The sequence below is a fragment of the Mytilus californianus genome, unplaced genomic scaffold, assembly GCF_021869535.1.
Source record: "Mytilus californianus isolate M0D057914Y unplaced genomic scaffold, xbMytCali1.0.p SCAF_10, whole genome shotgun sequence".
NCBI classification, from domain to species: Eukaryota; Metazoa; Mollusca; class Bivalvia; order Mytilida; family Mytilidae; genus Mytilus; species Mytilus californianus.
In genome coordinates this window covers 25354103-25375020 of record NW_026262582.1, presented here as the reverse complement: position 1 = coordinate 25375020, position 20918 = coordinate 25354103, and the positions used below count along the sequence as shown (strand labels likewise).

Sequence of the window (20918 nt, the reverse complement as noted above, 5' to 3'; positions counted from 1 at the left end):
ACAAGCTTATTTTCTTAAAGATAGTTTAGAGTTGAAAGTTAGATAATCTCTGTAACAAGCTTATTTTCTTAAAGATAGTTTAGAGTTGATAGTTAGATAATCTCTGTAACAAGCTTATTTTCTTAAAGATAGTTTAGAGTTGAAAGTTAGATAATCTCTGTAACAAGCTTATTTTCTTAAAGATAGTTTAGAGTTGATAGTTAGATAATCTCTGTAACAAGCTTTATTATTCCTTCTGTTTCTTTATTTGTATTGAAAAATGAATAAATACAATGGAACCAAATTGTCTTTTTTACTATCAATTTGATATCAAAGTCACATTTATTTCTGTTTTATGTCAAGGGATCCTTCTCTTTTCATGCTTTTGTCTTGTCAAATTTCTTTTTTTTTATATTCTTATGAAGCTTGGGAAATGGATCTTCTTTCAACCTATCCAGGGAATCCTTATTAGGGTAATAACATTTGAACTTATTTTAACAAAGGAAGTCCAGAGTTGAAAGTTAGATAAACTCTACAATAAGAACATGTTTTGAAGGCTTTATTATCCCTGGTGTTTCTTTATATCTGAATAACTACAATGGAACCAAATTGTCTGGTCATCAGTAAAATTGACTATCAATATATTAACATTGTACATGATCTGTTTATACAGTAAATAATTCCTTGGTGAGATTAACAGCAGTAATTGATCAATATTTTGTTTTTACAGAACCAAGTAGAACTAATTTAACATTTGTTTTCATGCAGACATGCAATACATCAGTAAAGGCCAATATTTATGTTAGAAAATGAGCTTTTGATTAAATTAAAGATACTGATAAATTTTTCTTTTGATGATCAGGGCAAATTGAAGTGATTAGTGTCCAAGATATCTCTTCTTTTGGTGATGTTGGTAGATTCTTATAAATATTTAGATTTTTACAGAATGTGAAAATATTTTTGGGTTATCTAGATTTTCACAAAATTTGAAAATATTTGGTATGCCTACACACCACCACCGAGTGTATCAACCCGAAATCTGTGGAGGGATCCGAATCCAGAGGAGCAATAATACACCAAAAATACAGACGGTGGGTAAGTAAAATCTGTATCCGATTCCCACAGAGGATTATGCTATGTGGAAATCAGAACCAGTGCACACCCACTGTTTATATTTTTTGTGTGATTGCTGCTCTGGATTAGGATCCCTCTATAATAAGATATTGGATCGGGATACCCAGTGTGTACCTTATCAGTGATCTATACATTAATTTTATTTTTCCCTAATTTTTTTATGTATTTAGAAAAAGATTTTCATCAAAAACTTCTGAGAAGAAGCATTTAGAGTTGTACTGTTGAAAACCATAGGAGAATTGATAAGAAAAAAGATAACAACCTATTGTCAACTAGTATGTTTTCTCTTTACAGAAACATGGTACATCTATGAGAGGACCAAGACCAATCAAGCTTGATGCCGAGGTAAGAATCATGTAATAAGTAGCTTAGCCAAACAAAACAGGTCAGAGTAACTGTAAAAAATACACTTGAATGAAATAAGTAGTATATTCCAGTAAGGAGGACTAGTTCAACAACCTGTCAATACAACCAAAGCAGAAATATCCTGGAGAAATCACTTTCTCATATTTTCATGCTATTTTCACATGTCTCGATTGATGTGAGAAAGATATTTCTTATCTCTAGAGAAAACTTTGTTCTCGACAAAGAATTGGTCGAAATTTCAATTATGACGTCAAATTTTCTTAATTTCTTCTGAATTTCTTATTGTGAGGTCATGAAAAAAGGCGACCATGCCTGATGATGTCACACATATAAAGAACACAACTTTCTGCAAATCTTTGAAGGGGAAGGATAAACTTGTTTAGATATTGTCTTAAAATCATTAGAGAAACAGATTCCACCACTCTATCTCGTGTATTACAATATTTCTCCACTCTCGACAGTTAAATTTTAAATATTTATAAAGCTTGGCAAGCCTCGTGCTTTAAATTATAAAATCAAACTGTCTCCAGTTGAGAAATATCGTAACACACTTGATGCAGTGGTTGAATCTATATAAACATACCAGTCTGCAATCCTTTTAAGTTTTAAAGTAACACACAATATCAGGATCTCCAATCGATTTATATTAAAAGAAAAAAAACATTCAATGTATGTTAAAAGAAAGAAAACATTCACTTTTGTAAAAAGCAATTTCATTTATTTGCTAAGGAAGTACAAAATAGAAGAGGGATTGTCATGCGTTAATACTTTTGTAAGATATTTTTCTAGTACCCTAGCTGTCTTAAATATGTTTTATATCAAGTGATGAATTTAAAGACAGGAATTTCAGACAAAACTTAACTTCCAATTGGAGTATGTAATGATGGATATACAGGATTTTCAATTCCATCTTGTAAATATATCACAATGAGGGTCTAGATGGGGTTTACAGAATAGAGAATAATGGACAAAAGAATTAAAGAATAGAGAAAAATGAACCAAAAATAAAAAAATAGTGAATAATGGCCAAAAAAAATAAAGAATAGAGAAAAATCAGCAAAAAAAATAAAGAATGTAGAATAATGGGGTGCAAAAGTATAAAGAAAAATTGTGAAAAATAAAAAAACAATACAATACTGATTACAGAAATGATTTCTGAACAGAATAAAGAAATTATCTCATAACAGAAAAAATTAATAGTAAAATCATTGTCATAAGATATTTTTAAAAATAATGAAAAATTACCTTAAAATTTAAAGAATACAGAAGTTCAAGAACCTCATCCAGACCCTCCTAAATGTACTAACTGTTATCAAATGAAAAAAGTTAAAAGCTTTTACAAAAATAAATTATATTTTTCTTTTAAAACATATATTGATTTGAAAACTTCTTGTTTTGTGATACTTTAGATCTTAAAAGGAATGATGTAAGATTTTTTTCAGAATTGAGTTTGTAACACTTAAAGGATTTCATTGGACATTGAAATGAATGTCACTAGAAGTTTCCAGCAATTTTATTGAACAGTTCTTTGAGTTTTATGATGTAGAAGTGAAGTTGAAAGATCCACAATTGTTACATGAGCTGATGGCAAAATTTATTGCAGGATTTATATTTGGCATCAAGAATAGATTTGAATTCATTTGATTTTCTTTGTTTTGTCTTAACTTTATTGTATAATTTGAATTGAAAAAGTATGGACACGCCCAAAAAACAACTTTATTTTGTGGAGGATATATGGATAGCTATAATACATGTAATAAAGCTAATTTGAAATTATTTTTTTGAAATCATTTCATTATAGAGTTGTCTATTTCATTTAATATTTATAAATATTCATTGATTATATATATTTTCATTTCTTAATTTGCAAATAATTGATATTTGTAGTAGTTCTGAAAATTTTCCTTTGCATGGGACAAATAACATGCATATGATTAAAGACCTTATTGCTCAAAAAAATTGAAAACAACACGTTTAATAATTTCATGCGTCTGAAGTGCTTTTCTGGATTTACCTTCATCAGGAACGCTCAAAGCCAAACATTTGAAATCCGAGGATGTATAAGTACCGAAACAGTTGAAGAGCTTTATGACAAAAATACCTAAAAAATAGCCAAATTCATCTAAGGCCAATGCCTGAGGGAGTTGAAACCTTAGTTTCTTTATAATTTCAAAATTTATAATTGGACAATTTTAGAAAGGTTTGTTATAAATCATGTCAGTACCGAAGTACTGACTACTGAGCTGATGATCCCCTGGGGGACTGATAGTCCACCAGCAGAGGTATCGACCCAGTGCTGTAAAAATGACAAAATAATATATGTATAATATTTGGAAAAATATTTAAATGTTTCATCAATTAATATTTTTTGCCTATTCGTAACTCCAATCAATATCTTATAATTGACAAGCCTGACAATTTCACTATTTCTTTTGACAAAGATATTATCCTTTGATTTGTGACATACTTTTCCCATACACAATTAAAACAGAACTAATGCATACAGTTACATTAGATTTTTGTCCTGAATAAACAAACTGTTAAAGATTTCTGATATTTGAGCCATGATTTAATTACAGTAATAAAGATTTCTGATTCCTTTGTATTTAGTTTCCGTCTCGGTGTATTGATTGTAAACAATGTTTTGTACGACTGTGTTTACCAATTTCGAGTTGTTATTTCATTTAATTTTTAAGAAAGCTGATTTAAAGAAATATATCAGTTGTTTGAATCAAGTTTGCTCAGTGCATTCTATAGTTGTCTAAGCTTAATTATGAATAACCTAAATCAGACTTTTAACTTGTGAAATATTAATTTCAAAGAATACATTTGTTTTTAATAGCTCTTGATAGAATTTGATATAGATTGACATGTTACAATTTGTTCATGTAGAACTATTATCTGTGGGTTAAAGAAACAGAATCGGGTTATTCTAAAAACACATTAATGGTTTTAACTATAAAGGGGGTCTGGTTGTCAGAGTGGTCTAAGTTGTTCATCTATAGCATCATTCACTAGCATGTCAACACTGAGGTTGTGAGTTGGAACCCTGCATGTGGCATGTGTATGAGACGCTGACCTTAATTACTGTGGATTCATAATTTTTCGTTGGATACCAATTTTCGTCGATTTCGTTGGTATAGGTAAACCACGAAATTAAATGTTCCAACGAATGACAAATTTTCTATAGGCTTGCATACAGACTTCGGCAAAACCATGAAATTAAATATCCACGAATATGTAAGTTTTCCTTTATCCACGAAAATTGGTACCCACGAAAATAAATGAATCCACAGTAACTAGGATTGTGAAGGTTGTGGTTCTCTCCAGGCTCTCAGACTTTACTCTATCATTAAAAAGTGGCTGCAATGATAAAGCTGAAAGTCAAGTTATTTATTGGTACATGAAATTGCAAAAATAAAAGAATTCTTCATTCCTTTCAGTATAATATTCATTTTACTAATAAACAGACAAAATTATGGAAATCGGGCAGTTTCTTAGTACTTAAATGTCATCAACTGATTGGTCTAAATGTCCTTTCATTAAACTATTGCAGTATTTTTGAAACAATAACAAATATTTGTCTTTGCAGGAACAAGCCAAAATTGCCAAGTTGGGGCTGGAGATGAAATTGATTACATCTGAGATGGATGCTGAAACAGACAAGTGGGAGGAGCCAGACAATGACATTGTCAAGCGAGCCAAAAACATGTCAAGCATGGCATTTTCTATGTATCTGTTTACAAGAGGGGAGGGACCATTGAAAACAACACAAGATCTGTTTGTACAGGCTGAATATTTCTCAGAAGAAGGATATAAACTGTACAAATCTGTCAGGGAGTTTGTTGATAGGGTAGGTTTAATAGAGTGTAGAGGATGTAAACTGTAGAAATCTGTCAGGCAGTTTGTTGATCTGGTAGGTTTAAAAAAGGGTTTAAAAGATATTGACTGTAGAAATCTGTCAAGGAGTTTGTTGATAGGGTAGGTTTAATAAAGGGTTTGGAGGATATAAACTGTAGAAATCTGTCAGGGAGTTTGTTGATCTGGTAGGTTTAATAAAGAGTTTGAAGGATATAAACTGTAGAAATCTGTCAGGGAGTTGTTGATCTGGTAGGTTTAATAAAGGGTTTGAAGGATATAAACTGTATAAATCTGTCAGGGAGTTTGTTGATCTGGTAGGTTTAATAAAGGGTTTGAAGGATATAAACTATAAATCTGTTAGGGAGTTTGTTGATCTGGTAGGTTTAATAAAAGGATTGAAGGATATAAACTGTATAAATCTGTCAGGGAGTTTGTTGATCTGGTAGGTTTAATAAAGGGTTTGAAGGATATACACTGTATAAATCTGTCAGGGAGTTTGTTGATAGGGTAGGTTTTATAAAGGGTTTGAAGGATGTAAACTATAAACCTGTCAGGGAGTTTGTTGATCTGGTAGGTTTAATAAAGGGTTTGGAGGATATAATCTATAAATCTGTCAGAGAGTTTGTTGATCTGGTAGGTTTAATAAAGGGTTTGAAGGATATAAACTGTATAAATCTGTCAGGGAGTTTGTTGATAGGGTAGGTTTTATAAAGGGTTTGAAGGATGTAAACTATAAACCTGTCAGGGAGTTTGCTGATCTGGTAGGTTTAATAAAGGGTTTGAAGGATATAAACTATATAAATCTGTCAGGGAGTTTGTTGATAGGGTAGGTTTGATAAAGAGTTTGAGGGATATAAACTTATAAATCTGTCAGGGAGTTTGTTGATCTGGTAGGTTTAATAAAGGGTTTAAAGGATTTTAACTGTATAAATCTGTCAGTGAGTTTGTTGATAGGGTAGGTTTAATAAAGGGTTTGAAGGATATAAACTGTATAAATCTGTCAGGTAGTTTGTTGATCTGGTAGGTTTAATAAAAGATTTAAAGGAGATAAATTTTATAAATCTGTCAGGGAGTTTGTTGATCTGGTAGGTTTAATAAAGGGTTTAAAGGATATAAACTGTATAAATCTGTCAGGGAGTTTTTTGATAGGGTAGGTTTAATAAAGGGTTTGAAGGATGTAAACTATAAATCTGTCAGGGAGTTTGTTGATCTGGTAGGTTTAATAAAGGGTTTGAAGGATATAAACTGTATAAATCTGTCAGGGAGTTTGTTGATAGGGTAGGTTTAATAAAGGGTTTGAAGGCAAGAGATATTATTTCTGTGGTCGATGCAAACAGTACAGGCTGTAAGTGAGTATATAGTGTATGATTGGAAGTGTGGGGAGAGTAAAGATATGATCTGTATAGATGACGGACTGAATGTATGAGGTGAGGAATGATACATTTTATACCCCATCTATAATAGTGGAGGGGCATAATATGTTTTTTGGTCTGTACTTCTGTCTATTAGTCCAGCTGTCTTTCCCATAAGAGCTTGAAGTTTTGATTTAAAGAAGGTTAAAGTTTTAGTTTAAGTTTATGGTCACATCAACTTTAAACTTAGTACACATTTTCATTATTTAGTGAAGCGTTTAGTATATATATATATATGCCAAATAAAGGTTTTAATCAATATTTCATGGTCACTGAAGATGGAAATGTGATAGTGTGGCTAGGGTGATGTGTCCTATGAACATGTTTTATTTCAGACAGTAGGTAGGTACTGTATTATATTTCAAAAGAAGTCTGCTTTAATGGTAGGCAGTTCACATTGTAGAACAAGAGATATTTGACCAACACTGATTTAACCCAAATAATTCTGTCATTATAAATGCCTGAATGCATTGTCAAAGAAAAATCGTTCATCGGAATTAGCTTGTCATTTACCTATTTCGATAAAACATAGCTGACTGCGGATTTATAACCTCTCCAACAGGGCACCAATCAAAATCCATAATTCATGAAATTTTTTTATAGTGTGTTAGGACCACAGGCCCTCACAAGTAGGCGAGATCTATTACAGGGAGGAACTGAATTATGTGACACTTTTTTTCACATCCATGGCTCATCAACTTCCTGTTCATCGAATGAATATATAGCAGGTGTAAATTTGTAAGCAATAGCTCTGAGTTCAATTTGTTTACCTTATAATGTTGTAATTACAGGTACCAGTTTGTGCACACAGAGATGAACTGCTTTCCTATCTTGAGAAGATTCCTCCCTCATGTCAACAACTACACTCCACATTGAAAATCTCCACTGTAGGTAAAGCAGCTACATTCAGCAAGGTAAGAATATGGAAATATTTCTTTAAGTTTGAGCAGATCTGAAATGTAGATGCAATATTTTGATACCCCAATGGGTACAATTTTATGCACCAAATACTGTAAATTCAGAAATTATTGCATGCAATATTTTTGTCGAGCCTGTGTCTTCTGTTGGAGAAAGATCGACATAGGGATAGTGATCCGCCGGTGGTCGCGTTAACTAACTACTTAAGAGCTTTATATTTTAGAAGGTGGAAGACCTGGATGCTTCATACTTTGTATATAGATGCCTTATGTTATAAAGTTTCAGTCTGTCTTATGTCCATTGTCCTTGACCTCATTTTCATGGTTCAGTAACTACTTGAAAAAAAAGTTAAGATTTTTTGTAATGTTAATTTCTCTCTTATTATAAGTAATAGGATAACTATATTTAGTATGTGCATACCTTGCAAGGTCCTCATGCCTGTCAGACAGTTTTCATCTGACCTCGCCTCATTTCATGGATCAGTGAACACGGTTAAGTTTTCGTGGTCAAGTCCATATATCAGATACTATAAGCAATAGGTCTACCATATTTGGTGTATGGAATGATTGTAAGGTGTACATGTCCAATTGGCAGGTGTCATATGACCTTGACCTCATTTTCATGGTTTAGTGGTTAAAGTTAAGTTTTTGCGTTTTGGTCCTTTTTTTCTAATACTATATGCAAAAGGTCAACTATATTTGGTGTATGGAAATATTTTACAATGTACATGTCAGTCTGGCAGGTTTTATTTGACCTTGACCTCATTTTCAAAGTTTATTGCTCAGCGTTAAGTTTTTGTGTTTTGGTCTGTTTTTCTTAAACTATAAGCCATAGGTCTACTATATTTGGTGTATGGAATGATTGTAAGGGGTATATGTCTGTTTGGCAGGTATCATCTGACCTTGACCTCATTTTCATGGTTCATTGCTCAATGTTAAATTTTCAAGGTTAAGTTTGTTTCTTAGATACTATAAGCAAAAGGTCAGCTATATGTAATGCATAGATTGATTGTAAGGTATACATGTCTGTCAGTCATGGTTCATCTAATCTTGGCCTCATTTTCATGGTTCATTGGTCAATGTTAAGTTTTCCTGGTTAAGTTTGTTTCTTAGAAACTATAAGCAATAGGTCAAGTATATTTGGTGTATGGAATGATTGTAAGGTGTACATGTATTTCCGGTTTGGTTTATCTGACCTTGACAAATGTATATATTATTTCAAGGAACAAGGTATTGAAATGAAAGAAAAATGTGTACTGATAAAAAATTTGTCAACAATACATGTATGTGCTTAAGTATATTGATAGTATTTGGGGAAACATCAGCAAGACATCAAGTAAGGAAATAAGATGTCTAAAGGTCTACAAGTGTTAATGAATATAATATTTATTATACCCCCGCTTTAAAAAAGTGGGGATATACTGTTTTACCTCTGTCTATCCTTCCGTCAGTCAGTCCATCCCATGAATATTTTGTTCGCATTTTTCTCAGGAACTACTTGTCAAGGATTTCTGAAATTTGGTTTCAGGGTTTATATAAGTAAGTTACACCTTGTGATGCGTTTTCAGATTCATCACTCAACAACTTCCTGTTTACCGAACACTTGTATTATTTTAAACATGATAGCCAAGTTGAAAATTTTCGTCACATTTTTCTCAGGAACTACTTGACAAGGATTTCTGAAATTTGGATTCAGGGTTTATATAAGTCAGCTATACTGTGTGATGTGTTTTCAGATTCATCACTCAACAACTTCCTGTTTACCGAAATATTTCGGCAGGGTTATCATCAGTGAGCAGTAGCTCACAGTTTTACTTGTTATTTCTGCATGTAGATAAAGCCGTACAATTTTTGCAAAATTATTGCCTGAATCTGTACGATGCTAGCTAGTGTTTAATACTGAACAATTTTTTTATTCCTCATTGCAGGTTGATGGTGCTATTCAGGAAACAAAGAACTTGATGAATGTCATTGCTAAGGTTGTCACTACATCATTTATATGTGCTACAAAGGTATGATTTCAGAAGCTAATGCATTCTGGGTAATATTTCAAAGCATATGCCAAAACATTGTGATTGGTTAAAAACACCCTGAACAATGGAAGTTCAATCAATGACATGGCATTATTTAATTTTGAGGATGTAAATAATGAAATTACCAATGGTCCTTTAGATGCTGAGATGATGTAACCAGTTTTTGTTATGTTTTTCATTATATCTCAAATTTGCCAAAATCTGATTTTTCAAGAATCAGGGGAAAAAAATTACTCCGTTGGGATTTGTTTATGTTTTTGACAAACTTTTTCATCTTAAAAGTGAAAAATGATTTTAAGTACCTCAAAAATGTGAATAGCTCTTGGTGGAATTAATATTGAGAATGATTAGGTGGGTTGTAAATGGGGGGGGGGGGGGGGGGGGAGGTATTTGGAAGTACATACTGGAAAATAGCCATTTCACAATGAACAACATAAAAGTGTCTTACATGTTTCTTTTCCTCCAATTTTCATAAAACAGGTGTTAACAATCGGCAGGAATGAAAACACTTGAAATAAAAGTTGCACAAAAATTACCTTTACCACCCTCGATTAAGTGTACACATGAATAATTTCTGAAATAAGGACCAGAATGTCTTTTGGTAAATTGAATTAAAGAATGATGGAAGTTTACCAAATAGACTAGAGAAAAATGGATAAAAACATTAACAAAATAGTCTTATCGCTCAATTTTAGAAAAAAAGATTACAGATTCTGCTATTTGAGGCATTTTCACACTACTGACTTGATATTGCAGTGAGGTGTTTGGCTTTTTCTTTGGTTTGAAGTCCTCAAGAAAAAGAGCAATTAAAGCACCATAATAATTTTATTGTTTTCAAGCCCATAAGGGATTTTGTGTTACAAATCTTTACACCAACTCCATAGTTTTTCATTGGGTTTGTTTTGTATTTTAAAAGATGTCCTTTGTTTATTATAGTATAGCATAGACTATCGTAGATCCCCAGGAGGAACAAGACGATGGCGAACGTCCTACGAGAACAGGTCCAGTAGTGACAGCGAATCAATGCACAGCAGTACACAATCAGATGGTCTTAATAGAAGTTCATCATCAAATAGACAGTTCTCAAGTAACAACAGTCTGGAAAAAGAATCTTAGCGTTAATATTAGTCGTCGTTGTAAATCCACGTCATAAAACTACACTCAGTACTCAGAGTACACAATGTGTGCTTGAAACATCCAAACCAGAATTTTGAATGGTTGATTTCTGAGTCTGAGAATGATAATCGTAATGGAAAGTTTTATGACTACTGAGAGCTGTTCCATAAAAACATACATGGGACCTAGAGAAGGCACTTCAAAATCTCAAATATGAGTGGGTATCAAATATTTGTTTGTAACATTTTTAAATTGTTTAGGTTATTCTCTTACTTTCAAAATGCTTTCACTAGGTATCATATATGTTTTAATGAAACAGCCCTGGTGTTCAAGCTGCTACTTGGTGATGTTCAGTGAAATAGGATTTGAGGCTTTTCTTTACTATATATTTATAGACTAAAATGACAAAATCAGGATGGAAAAAAAAAACATTTGAGCTGTGTCAGATAGAATTTGACCTTGTGCAAGTGCATGTATACATGTACATGTATAAGACTTTGATTGATTTTGGAACATTCAAATACGAAATAAAAGATGAATTTTGGTCTATTTTGTAGAGTTCTTATAACAAATCAATTTTCAAACAGTTACAGACTTTCTGTATAGATTTTTTCATCCAGAAATATGTTAACAGATGCACTGATAATCAATTGCATAAGGTCAATTTCTATCCGATGCAGCTCATTTGTTATGTGTCAAGTCCTGTTTCATACCATTAAGTTAAGAACAATTCATTTATATGTGTGCAACTTTTAAGAAATATTTATAGGAACAGGAAAAGAATCTTCCAGTCCACTGTGTACATGAAAGTAGTCACACACTCTTCCTACAAACAAGTGATAATTCTATTATCTGCTAATGAAATAACAAATGACTCTAGATCTTGGAAGAAAAAAACGGCAGTTAGCTTAGAAAAATTTAAAATAGGAAGTTTTTCATTGTGGTGCGATTTTTTACAGGATTTACTGCTTACATAGGAGAATTAATGAAATTCTCACATTGACAAATCACAAATGAGCGCCCTTTTTTCGAAAGCAGGGAGGGATGGAGTTTGGGCAATTTCCTTGGAGGGTGTAGCAACAATTGTTTTCTGTTTGAAAAATCTGTTCTGAATCAGTACAGTAAAATACAAAAAGAATACAAAAAAAAAAAAGTAATGTTCATATATATACCATTGAAGCATTCCTTTTCTTTTAGATACCCACTATTAACAGAAAATTTTTACTGATCTTTTGATATTTTATAAAAGTTGCCATCTAATTTGAGCAAGTATTTGCAAGATAAACAAGAGCAGTGTTTCAATGAAAAGTATACTTTTTGTGTAGAAATTGTACATTTTGAATTATTCAATAATTCTCACTTTTAGAGGATTTATGAATTTAAATGTATATTAATCCATACGTTTTACAGTTTTGTCTTTTTTTTATTTGTTCATGTGTGTTAGTGAAATATTTGTGTGATGTTGACCATGATAATGTGTAAATATTTAAAACTTTTTGATTAATATTTGCCTGCTTTAATTAGAAAATATCCAAAATGATTGTGTGTATCTATTTATAGATTACAGTCAAACCAGCTGTAAAGGTCACTTTTTTTTAAAAAGATCCCGTCTTATCAGGACACCCTGTTCTTGTCCTTCTGTAGTAATACCTATGCCCTTTAAACCTCAATTCAAAGGTCACCAGCTCTCTTATGAGGTCAGTTTTCTCTGGTCCCTAGAGTGCATTTCATATACAGGTTCTACTGTATATATGTTTGACTGTCGTCTGCTTTGAAAACAGAGAGGAGATAGTAAGTGTCAATCACAAACCATAAAATAAAACAAAAACAGACAAGGGACCTTTTACTTGATGGTAATAGTTAGAGTTAAGGTTAAGGTAAGATATGGACATGGGTACCCGATAAGTTTATTGCAGGGGCCAGGCATAATATCCCCAACTACTAATTTGACCAGTTTCACTTAATGAAATAAAGGCCATATTTTTGTATGTGTGTTCTGTTTTTTTTTTATTTCTCAAGAAGTAAACTGTTCATCATTTTATATTATTACACTGAGTTTGAAAATGCCAAAGAAAATTTATAATTTGATTAAGAATAAGGTTGTATTTTAAAATTTTTACCTCTTTTTCTTGTGTTCAAATTTTATGGTCTGTTATTGATTGACAGAAGGTCAAATGAGCACCTTTTCATGTAACTTTTGTCAATCAATTTCCTGGCTATTCTATTAAAATGAAGGTGGAAGGGTAGCTATAGGAATTTTTATTTTTGGACATGAGTAGGGGGTCATTAATGGTTGTATGTTCATTTAAAGTATGTAAAATTACTCACAGAATTTATTTTTTTGTGAAGGTGATTTTGGAAGTTCCTTCTACTGTTCACATCTATTTTAATAGAATAGCTCTCATAATAAAGAAATTAGTTTATCATTGCACCAATGCATTACATAGGTTGCTATCAAATATTGAACATTTTAATTGTATATTTTAATAAAGTGTATTATGTGACCTGAATTGTTGCTTTTGTTTTCTCTGATATCCATTAATTGTAAAGCAAGATATTATTCTATGCTAGAAAAAAATTTTGTAAGGTCTCATCTGATTGGCCCACGTCGGCGTTTTGCATTTGCGCTGATCTGCATTTTACTTGCGCTGATTTTTTCTTTCACTTGTGTCGATTTTTTCTTTTATTTGCGCCGATTGTGTACAGGTAAATTATAGGTGAATTGTCAATTATAACATGTATATAACTATTATCTCTTTCTAACCACGGGGAGGGGAAGTCGAAATTTTGAGCAGAATAAGTCAATTTAAAAGATTAAAGAACTCTGTTTACATCCACTAAAATCACAGAATAAAAATCTATTTACAGCATTCAATAGCACAACATTAAAATCCATAAAAACAGAATACAATGAATTATAAATCTGTTCTTGCTGAGTATTTATATGCTACACAACTGATGAATTCCTTCCTTGTAATTTCATCTCTTCTGAACTTGTTGTACTTGCCGATAACGAAGTCCATCTTTTCTTACTCCGGCTTTCGTACAGAGGCGGGCATTTCAAGAGTTATCATTTTGCCATAAGTAACGGCCTGGGTTTTCTTAATGACATCCATAAAGACATATATGTTAGGGTGGTGTGAATAGAACTGTTCATTATAATGCGAATGAAACGATTCTGGACCGTTTTCGTCCTCTTACAGTTTTCAACGGGTGCAGCAGCCCAGAAATAGGAGCAAATATAGAATTGTCGCTAATGAAAGAATCAAATCGTCGCAAATGAAAGATAGAAAATTTTTTTAAATCGGCGCAAATGTCATACGCCCGCCCACGTCACTTAAATGAGGAATTCTAATTCTGAAAATGTTTTTGTTTACATTAACCACACACTCCCTGAAACTAAAAATAGACAAAATCATTCCAGCTATAATCTAGACCTAAATTTGATATCTAATATATTATCTGCATTTTTTTACTTTTAAAATGATTATCCATTACTTAAATCTAAATGTAAACCGTTATTTTTTATTTATTAATTATAAAAAAAGATCATTACCCATATGAAAATTAAAAAAAAAAATGACAAATCAATAAGATGGTCTAGAAATTGAATAAAATTGAATAGCTATTACAGTTTATTTTAAGAAAATTTTTTCTTCATGTATGAATTTGTATTATATAATTTTCAATCTATTCTAGGATTACATGAACTTTTAAATTCATGTTTTTATTTTCTTTACTTAGATGCTGGTATTGTATAATATAATACTTTTGTAATATTCTAAAAAGAATTATTCTTATGTAGACAATTTATTGAAATCATGACCACTATATTGTTATACTAAATTGATGAGGTTTGTATTTATCAGATTTTTTAATAATTTATAAAAATCAAGATCAATATATTATGAATGTAATGTGAAGAGTTTTGTATTTTATATTAGAAGACTTGTCTCCCTTTAATGGGATAAATTTGCGTATTTCTTTTGAAAAGTGTTTTTTTTTAATGTACATTTTGATTTAATTTGTATATTTCAAATGAAGTGATATAGTATAGAATTCTTTAGATTGCTAGATATTTTTTAAATCATTAATTTCTCAGGCCGAATTTGCATTTTATGAATAAACCCGTTAATGTGATCTGTGCTCCTGATCTTGCAGAGGTCAAACAAGACAGGATCACATAATACTTGTTTCATCATAATAACTATTATTTTTTGTTATTACATGGCAGTATGAAATATATTGCTGTCTAGAAGTAAAAAAAGGGAAAACAATTTATGAATTTAATTTTATACCTTCCTGCAACAAATTGCATCTTTTTGAAAATGCATTTTTTTAAATGATCACATGTGAATTTTTTATAGGTTATAAAGCCTGAAAAAATTAGTTGTGTTCAAAATTATCCTGTTTGTATTTCACCTGAAAATCTTTAATGTTGTCTTTTTATAATTAATTTTGAATAATGTGTTCATATCTGGAGAAATATGTTTAACTGAATTCCAGACATCAGTTGGTTCTAATTTAAAGCATTATTTGTGATTTTATTCATGCATTGAAACTCTCATCAAAGTCTTTCTGAACTAGAGAACCATTTGTGCTTTGTCATTTAATGCATTAAAACTCTCATCTAAGATATTACTAAGTTAAGTTTACCTGATCCAACATAGCATAGATTGTAACATAACCATCAAAGTTTGTTAAAGAAAAGGTTATCTGAATCATTCCAAAAAAATGATCAATACATACATATGTTGGTAGATTGATAATAAGATAATTGGTTTTGCTCCGAACACATAGCTGTTTAAGTGAACCTGTTCAGATTAAATTCATGTAGTGTAGTAATAAGCATTATATTTTTATATTTTGCAAAAACCTCATTATAGAGGTCTTTTAAAAAATAACTTAGGTTTATACCTTATGAGAGAAAATCAACTAGGTCTTAAATGTTGCACTTTTTATCATTTTACCATTTTGCTACTGGTTTTGTAATGTTTTGAGTTATTCCCCTTTGATATATTAATTCAGTAAATTAGGTTTAAAAAGATTTTTCTAAATGGTTCCAATTTTCTGCTTGTTGCATTTTGGAAGTTTTAATTATCAGTCTTTTGTATGCCTTCACTCCAGCAGTTTTTTTTTTATGTCTATCTTAAAAAGAGAATTTTCTCACAGATAAAACATTTGATCCCAGTTTTACATTTTTTAAAGTGCTTCTACTTTTGAAATTATAATCAGTTAGGTATATTTAAGAATCTTCTTATGCTTTCATAAACAAGATCAATAACTCATACATTACAAAATAGACAATTCAGAAGCTTTTACATCCATTCCAATTTTTTTTTATTCATTCCAGTTATATGCTTGTTATTATATTTTTTGCTTTTTGTATAAAACTGCCATATTTATTTATTGCCTTTTTAACTTAACAACATTTGTGTGCTGTATATGATGAATCGTGTGAATTTATAATTTGTGTGTGAGAGACTGAAGCCTAGAATCTTAGGTAGTGTTGATAAGTGTCAGGTAAAATAAAGCTTGCATGAAAATGGAGTGCAGCAGTTGTGCGTTTTTCCTAAGCAAACTTATGCATACATGAATTTTTATTTTATCTGCAATTTTAAGAATTCCAGTAATTTTCTGGTTTTTTTTTTAATTCTGTTACAAAAAAAAATATTTGACAGCATAGCTATATATTTATAATTGAATAGAATAGAATAGAATAGAACATTTTATTTTAAGACGGGTTTACATGAAACATTACAAACATAAGCTCTGTAGAGCTTTTTGCTGATATTATAACAATAACAACACATACAATATTAAGACATATAAAACATACATATTAGACATACAAAGTAAGACAGCTATATTGCATAAGCAAAAAATATTCATATATAAAAGCAAAGAACAAACAAGTAAAGCACTATGTTTTCTTATGTCATTAGTTTAACTTATTTTAACTTAGTTCAGTATTTGTAATTTCCAGCAATGCTCAAATCAGACAGCTTCCAAATTTCAATAAATATCTTGACATATAGAAGTACTAAAGAACTTTAAGTTGGGAAGATGTGAGAATATTGCAAAAACTATTATGGCTGCACAAATAAAAAAAAGTTTCCCTTTAAAAGGATTTCAAAAGGTTAAGCTATGTAAAGGTACTAAATCTTAAAAAAAAATCACTAGACCATATATGTTTGGGTCAACTGTTTTCATTAATCAATTGTAAAGTTTTAAGTGTTGATACAGATCAATTAAATTCTGTTTCACATGTATGCTTTAAAAACATAGATGAAACTGGCTATTATAAACACAGTACTGATTTATAGAATTATCTCCCTTTAGCTAAGTATTTTGCTTATGTGAGGGGCTTTGAAAATAAGAATTTGAAAGGATGTTGTGAGTTACTTGCTATTGACTGAACTAAATGAATTGAAGGAAATGGGATAATTTTTATACTTGCTGATCTATACTTAAATGGCCAGTCACTTTCTATTAATTTCTGAAGTGTACTTTGGTGTCTGACAAAATATTTAATATATTTTTCTCAAAATATTTGTTTGTACTTTAGTGTTTTTTTTAATGAAATCTAATTTTTTTTTAGTTCAAATTATTTGAATGATTGTTACGGAAATACAAGAAAATCTGCATCTTTATTTATAAAATCTTTTTCGATACAAAATGTATGAAATATCAAAGTTATATGAAGATAGTTCCATATGGATGTTTTTCAGATAGAGTTTAAAAAAAAAACAAGTGGGAAAAATGTTTCCTGTTTACATATGAAATTTAGGAAACCCAAATTAAATATTAAATGGTATAAACTTATAGTAAAAAAAGCATAAAATTGACATTATTTTGTCAGATGTGTACTTGGAATGTATGATTTTGAAATGTAAGAGAGGTGTGCAAAATTGTTAAGGGCTATTCTATTAAAATGTATGTGGGAGGGTAGGAAGGGACTTTCAAAATATCCCTACAACCAAGAACCATTTTTTAGATAATTTTGTATAATGGTAATAGATGCATACTGAACAAAGACCCATGACCCACATTCAAAAATTAAACTTCCCTTCCTACCCTCCCACATACATTTTAATGGAATAGCCCTAACTGTAGTACCAAGGAAAAAGTCAGAAAGACTAGGAATCAGAGGATATTTTTTTCTACAGTCAACAATTTTATACTATACAAATACTGGTGTCTAGATAAACCAAAACCATATATGTATAGTATACAGGAGATCTATGTATTGTATACTTTTATTGCCTCATGGTATACTGCTTCAATTGCAAGAAAAAAGTAACATTCAAATGACGGTTTACCTCACAGTTAATTTTGGTGCCCCTTGTAGTCTATATCAAAGCAATTTGATTTCTTTAAGGAGTATGAATTTTAAAAACTGAAAATTAGAAAGTAATTGAAAATATCAAATTTGTTTATACTCTCAAAGAAGCTATGGAAAAGTAAAATACTATATTTTCTAACAACATACTTATTGGATATATATATATGAAGCTGATATCAGTATATGAGACACAATATTAATTGTTGCTAATTAGATCTTTGTTGTAATTTGTTGATGAGGCCTCATTAAATTTTCCAACAATGAATTTGTGCTAAGAATTTTTCAAAAGAAAAAATGTTTCCAAGCATTAGAGAAAAGCTATTGTACTATTTCTTACTCGATTGCACATTTGATTAAATTAGACTCATATTTCCATTTTTTGGAAATATTTTTTTATTATTCATTTAGACCAAAACAAATATTTTCATTGGTCAAATTAGGCATTTTAGCCTCTGCATTATTTTCAAGACTATAATGACAAATGAAAATGTTTCTTTACTATAAGATAGTAATAGTTTTTTTGTTTCCATAACATTAAAAGAGTACCAGTTTTGCAGTGCCTTTGTTACTTTGTTTTACTTAATATGGACGTCATTAGTGCAATTTCATGTATGTGCAATTACAGAACTAATCCAACCAAGGGTATTATATACAACATGTTGTTTTTTTTTCGTTTGTACGAAGTGAGTTTACCTCTTTTATCTTAAATGAAACATTTAAGGTTGTAAAGTTTATGTATTTATACTGTAGTATCTTTTTTTTTAAATCAGATTTTCATTTGATTCTGTTCACTACTTTAGGGCATTCAAATTTGGTTACCTTGTATGAATGAGTTTCTATTTATGATTATTTATGCTAAGATTTGATTAAATAATTATGCTCGTTTTTTAGTTATTTTGTTTTTTAAATAGCCATGTGTATATCACTTTAATTTGCAGTAATTAACAGTGTCTATTTTGCTATGTAATAAAACCGCATATGACACCAGACAAACAACATTAAGCCAAACACTGCACAGAAAACAAAACTTATATTAAGCAAACAAAAGTCAACAAAATACCGCACAGAAAACAAAATATTACACAAGGCAAAAATAGTCAACAAAGAATTGAAACAAGAGAGCTTTTTGTAAACAAAGAGCAATGTTGAATTAAACTGTGAACACTGAGACATTGATCCAACCATTTTTTAGGAAATATTGTGTGACACAATCAAAACCCTCATGCCACTGGCTTGATATCTATATTTTCCAGAGTTTATCACTACCTCTGACAGTTAATACAACATAGTGTAGAGACCTAAACATTCTTTAGATCCTGTCCAGTCAATGTCGTGCAATTTATTGATATATAAATTTAAGATTTTCCGGTTACGAAAACACAATGTCAATGCACTGAATGAGGACAAATCCCCTAGTGGGATCTCAGAGCATTGCATTTGATGGTGTATGGCAAAGGCAAGGCTAAACCTAGCTGCGGAACCGTAGATTTTATGTCCTTTTGGTATTTGTTGACAATTTGCGGACCTACCTATGGTCCGCAAATTGTCAAAGAATATCAAAAGAACCTAATAGCTACGGTTCCGCAGCTAGGCTAAACCCTAACCATTGCATTTCTGGAAGTATGAACTTAAAAATTAAACGTACTTATAGCCTAAATACGTTTAAATAATTATGTAGGTTGAAAAGTACAATATTTTTAGACAAAACCAATTTGATACGAAACTTGTTTACAAACTTTGATAAGATATGTTAACATGGTTAACTTGTACAAATACTTTCATGTTTGTTTGACGTCATCTGAAGATTTTACTCCATGTTTTTCAATATTTTTATGTTCGAGTACCTCCTAATCGTCTGCCAGGTGTATCTCTGACGATTGAAAATTGGAATTGGCGCAGCGGAAGAAACTTGTTTTAATTGGTGATTTTATACATTTTTCCTCGATCATTGTCAACATCACTTGAAAGAAAACAAATTCCCCGGAGCTTTCGTTTACATTCTCAATGGCCAATGACGTTTATATTCCTAGTGATTGCATAAGAGAGCGCGACATTATTTTAATGGTGGGATAACAACTTTGGTATTTAACTTGAGGAAGAGGTGTTGTATGTACACTATTGGTATTTATTTCACACCATTTCATTTGTAGTGGGAGTCTCGACACTTTATCATAAAGGGAATACCAGCTGTACAATCCAATTAGCAGGTTGTAAACAAACTATTAGGTGGCAAATTATGTTGTGCTGTTACACCACTGTCCTATGTTGGGAAAGGATCGGGCGCCCGCAATCTTGTCACATGTCAGGAGCCTGTTATTCAGTGGTTGCCGTTTGTTTGATGGGAAGTTGTCTCAATGGCAATCATACCGCATCTTTTTACTATATATAGAAACGAAACATTATTTACTTTGAAAATTCTTTTTATGTTACATTTTATTAGCACACATTGATGAAAGTGATTCCAGAACATTTATTTTAACTCATTAAATTTAGTGTTAAATTGTTGATTTTGAAGAATTCTTTTTTTTTTCAATGAGTTGTTTACCATCCTCTGAGATATGATTATATTTCAATGTTGAAGGAAATGTTTTGTTTTATCATATCAAATTCGTTTTTTATTGAATATTTAATCTCTTTTTAAGTACAAAATTCATAACGTTAACACTAAAAATGCAGTAACTCATAGTTTGAATACTCCGTATTTTCTAGTTTCGAAATGTTATATATCTAATGAAAAAGTATAACAAAAATACTG

General features: G+C 30.9%; 1 protein-coding gene across 4 annotated transcripts in view; it reads left to right on the top strand.

Moving 5' to 3' along the window:
* LOC127717822 (alpha-catulin-like) overlaps positions 1–19047 on the top strand; it is a 70691-nt gene extending 51644 nt beyond the window's left edge. For all 4 annotated transcript variants that reach the window (XM_052223668.1, XM_052223667.1, XM_052223666.1 and 1 more), the window contains 5 exons: positions 1408–1458; positions 5072–5332; positions 7544–7666; positions 9598–9681; positions 10639–19047. In XM_052223668.1, the coding sequence (XP_052079628.1) occupies positions 1408–1458; positions 5072–5332; positions 7544–7666; positions 9598–9681; positions 10639–10818 (699 nt within the window). In that variant the 3' untranslated portion in view covers positions 10819–19047. The remainder of the gene's footprint in view (positions 1–1407; positions 1459–5071; positions 5333–7543; positions 7667–9597; positions 9682–10638) is intronic.
* Positions 19048–20918: the final 1871 nt, after the last annotated feature.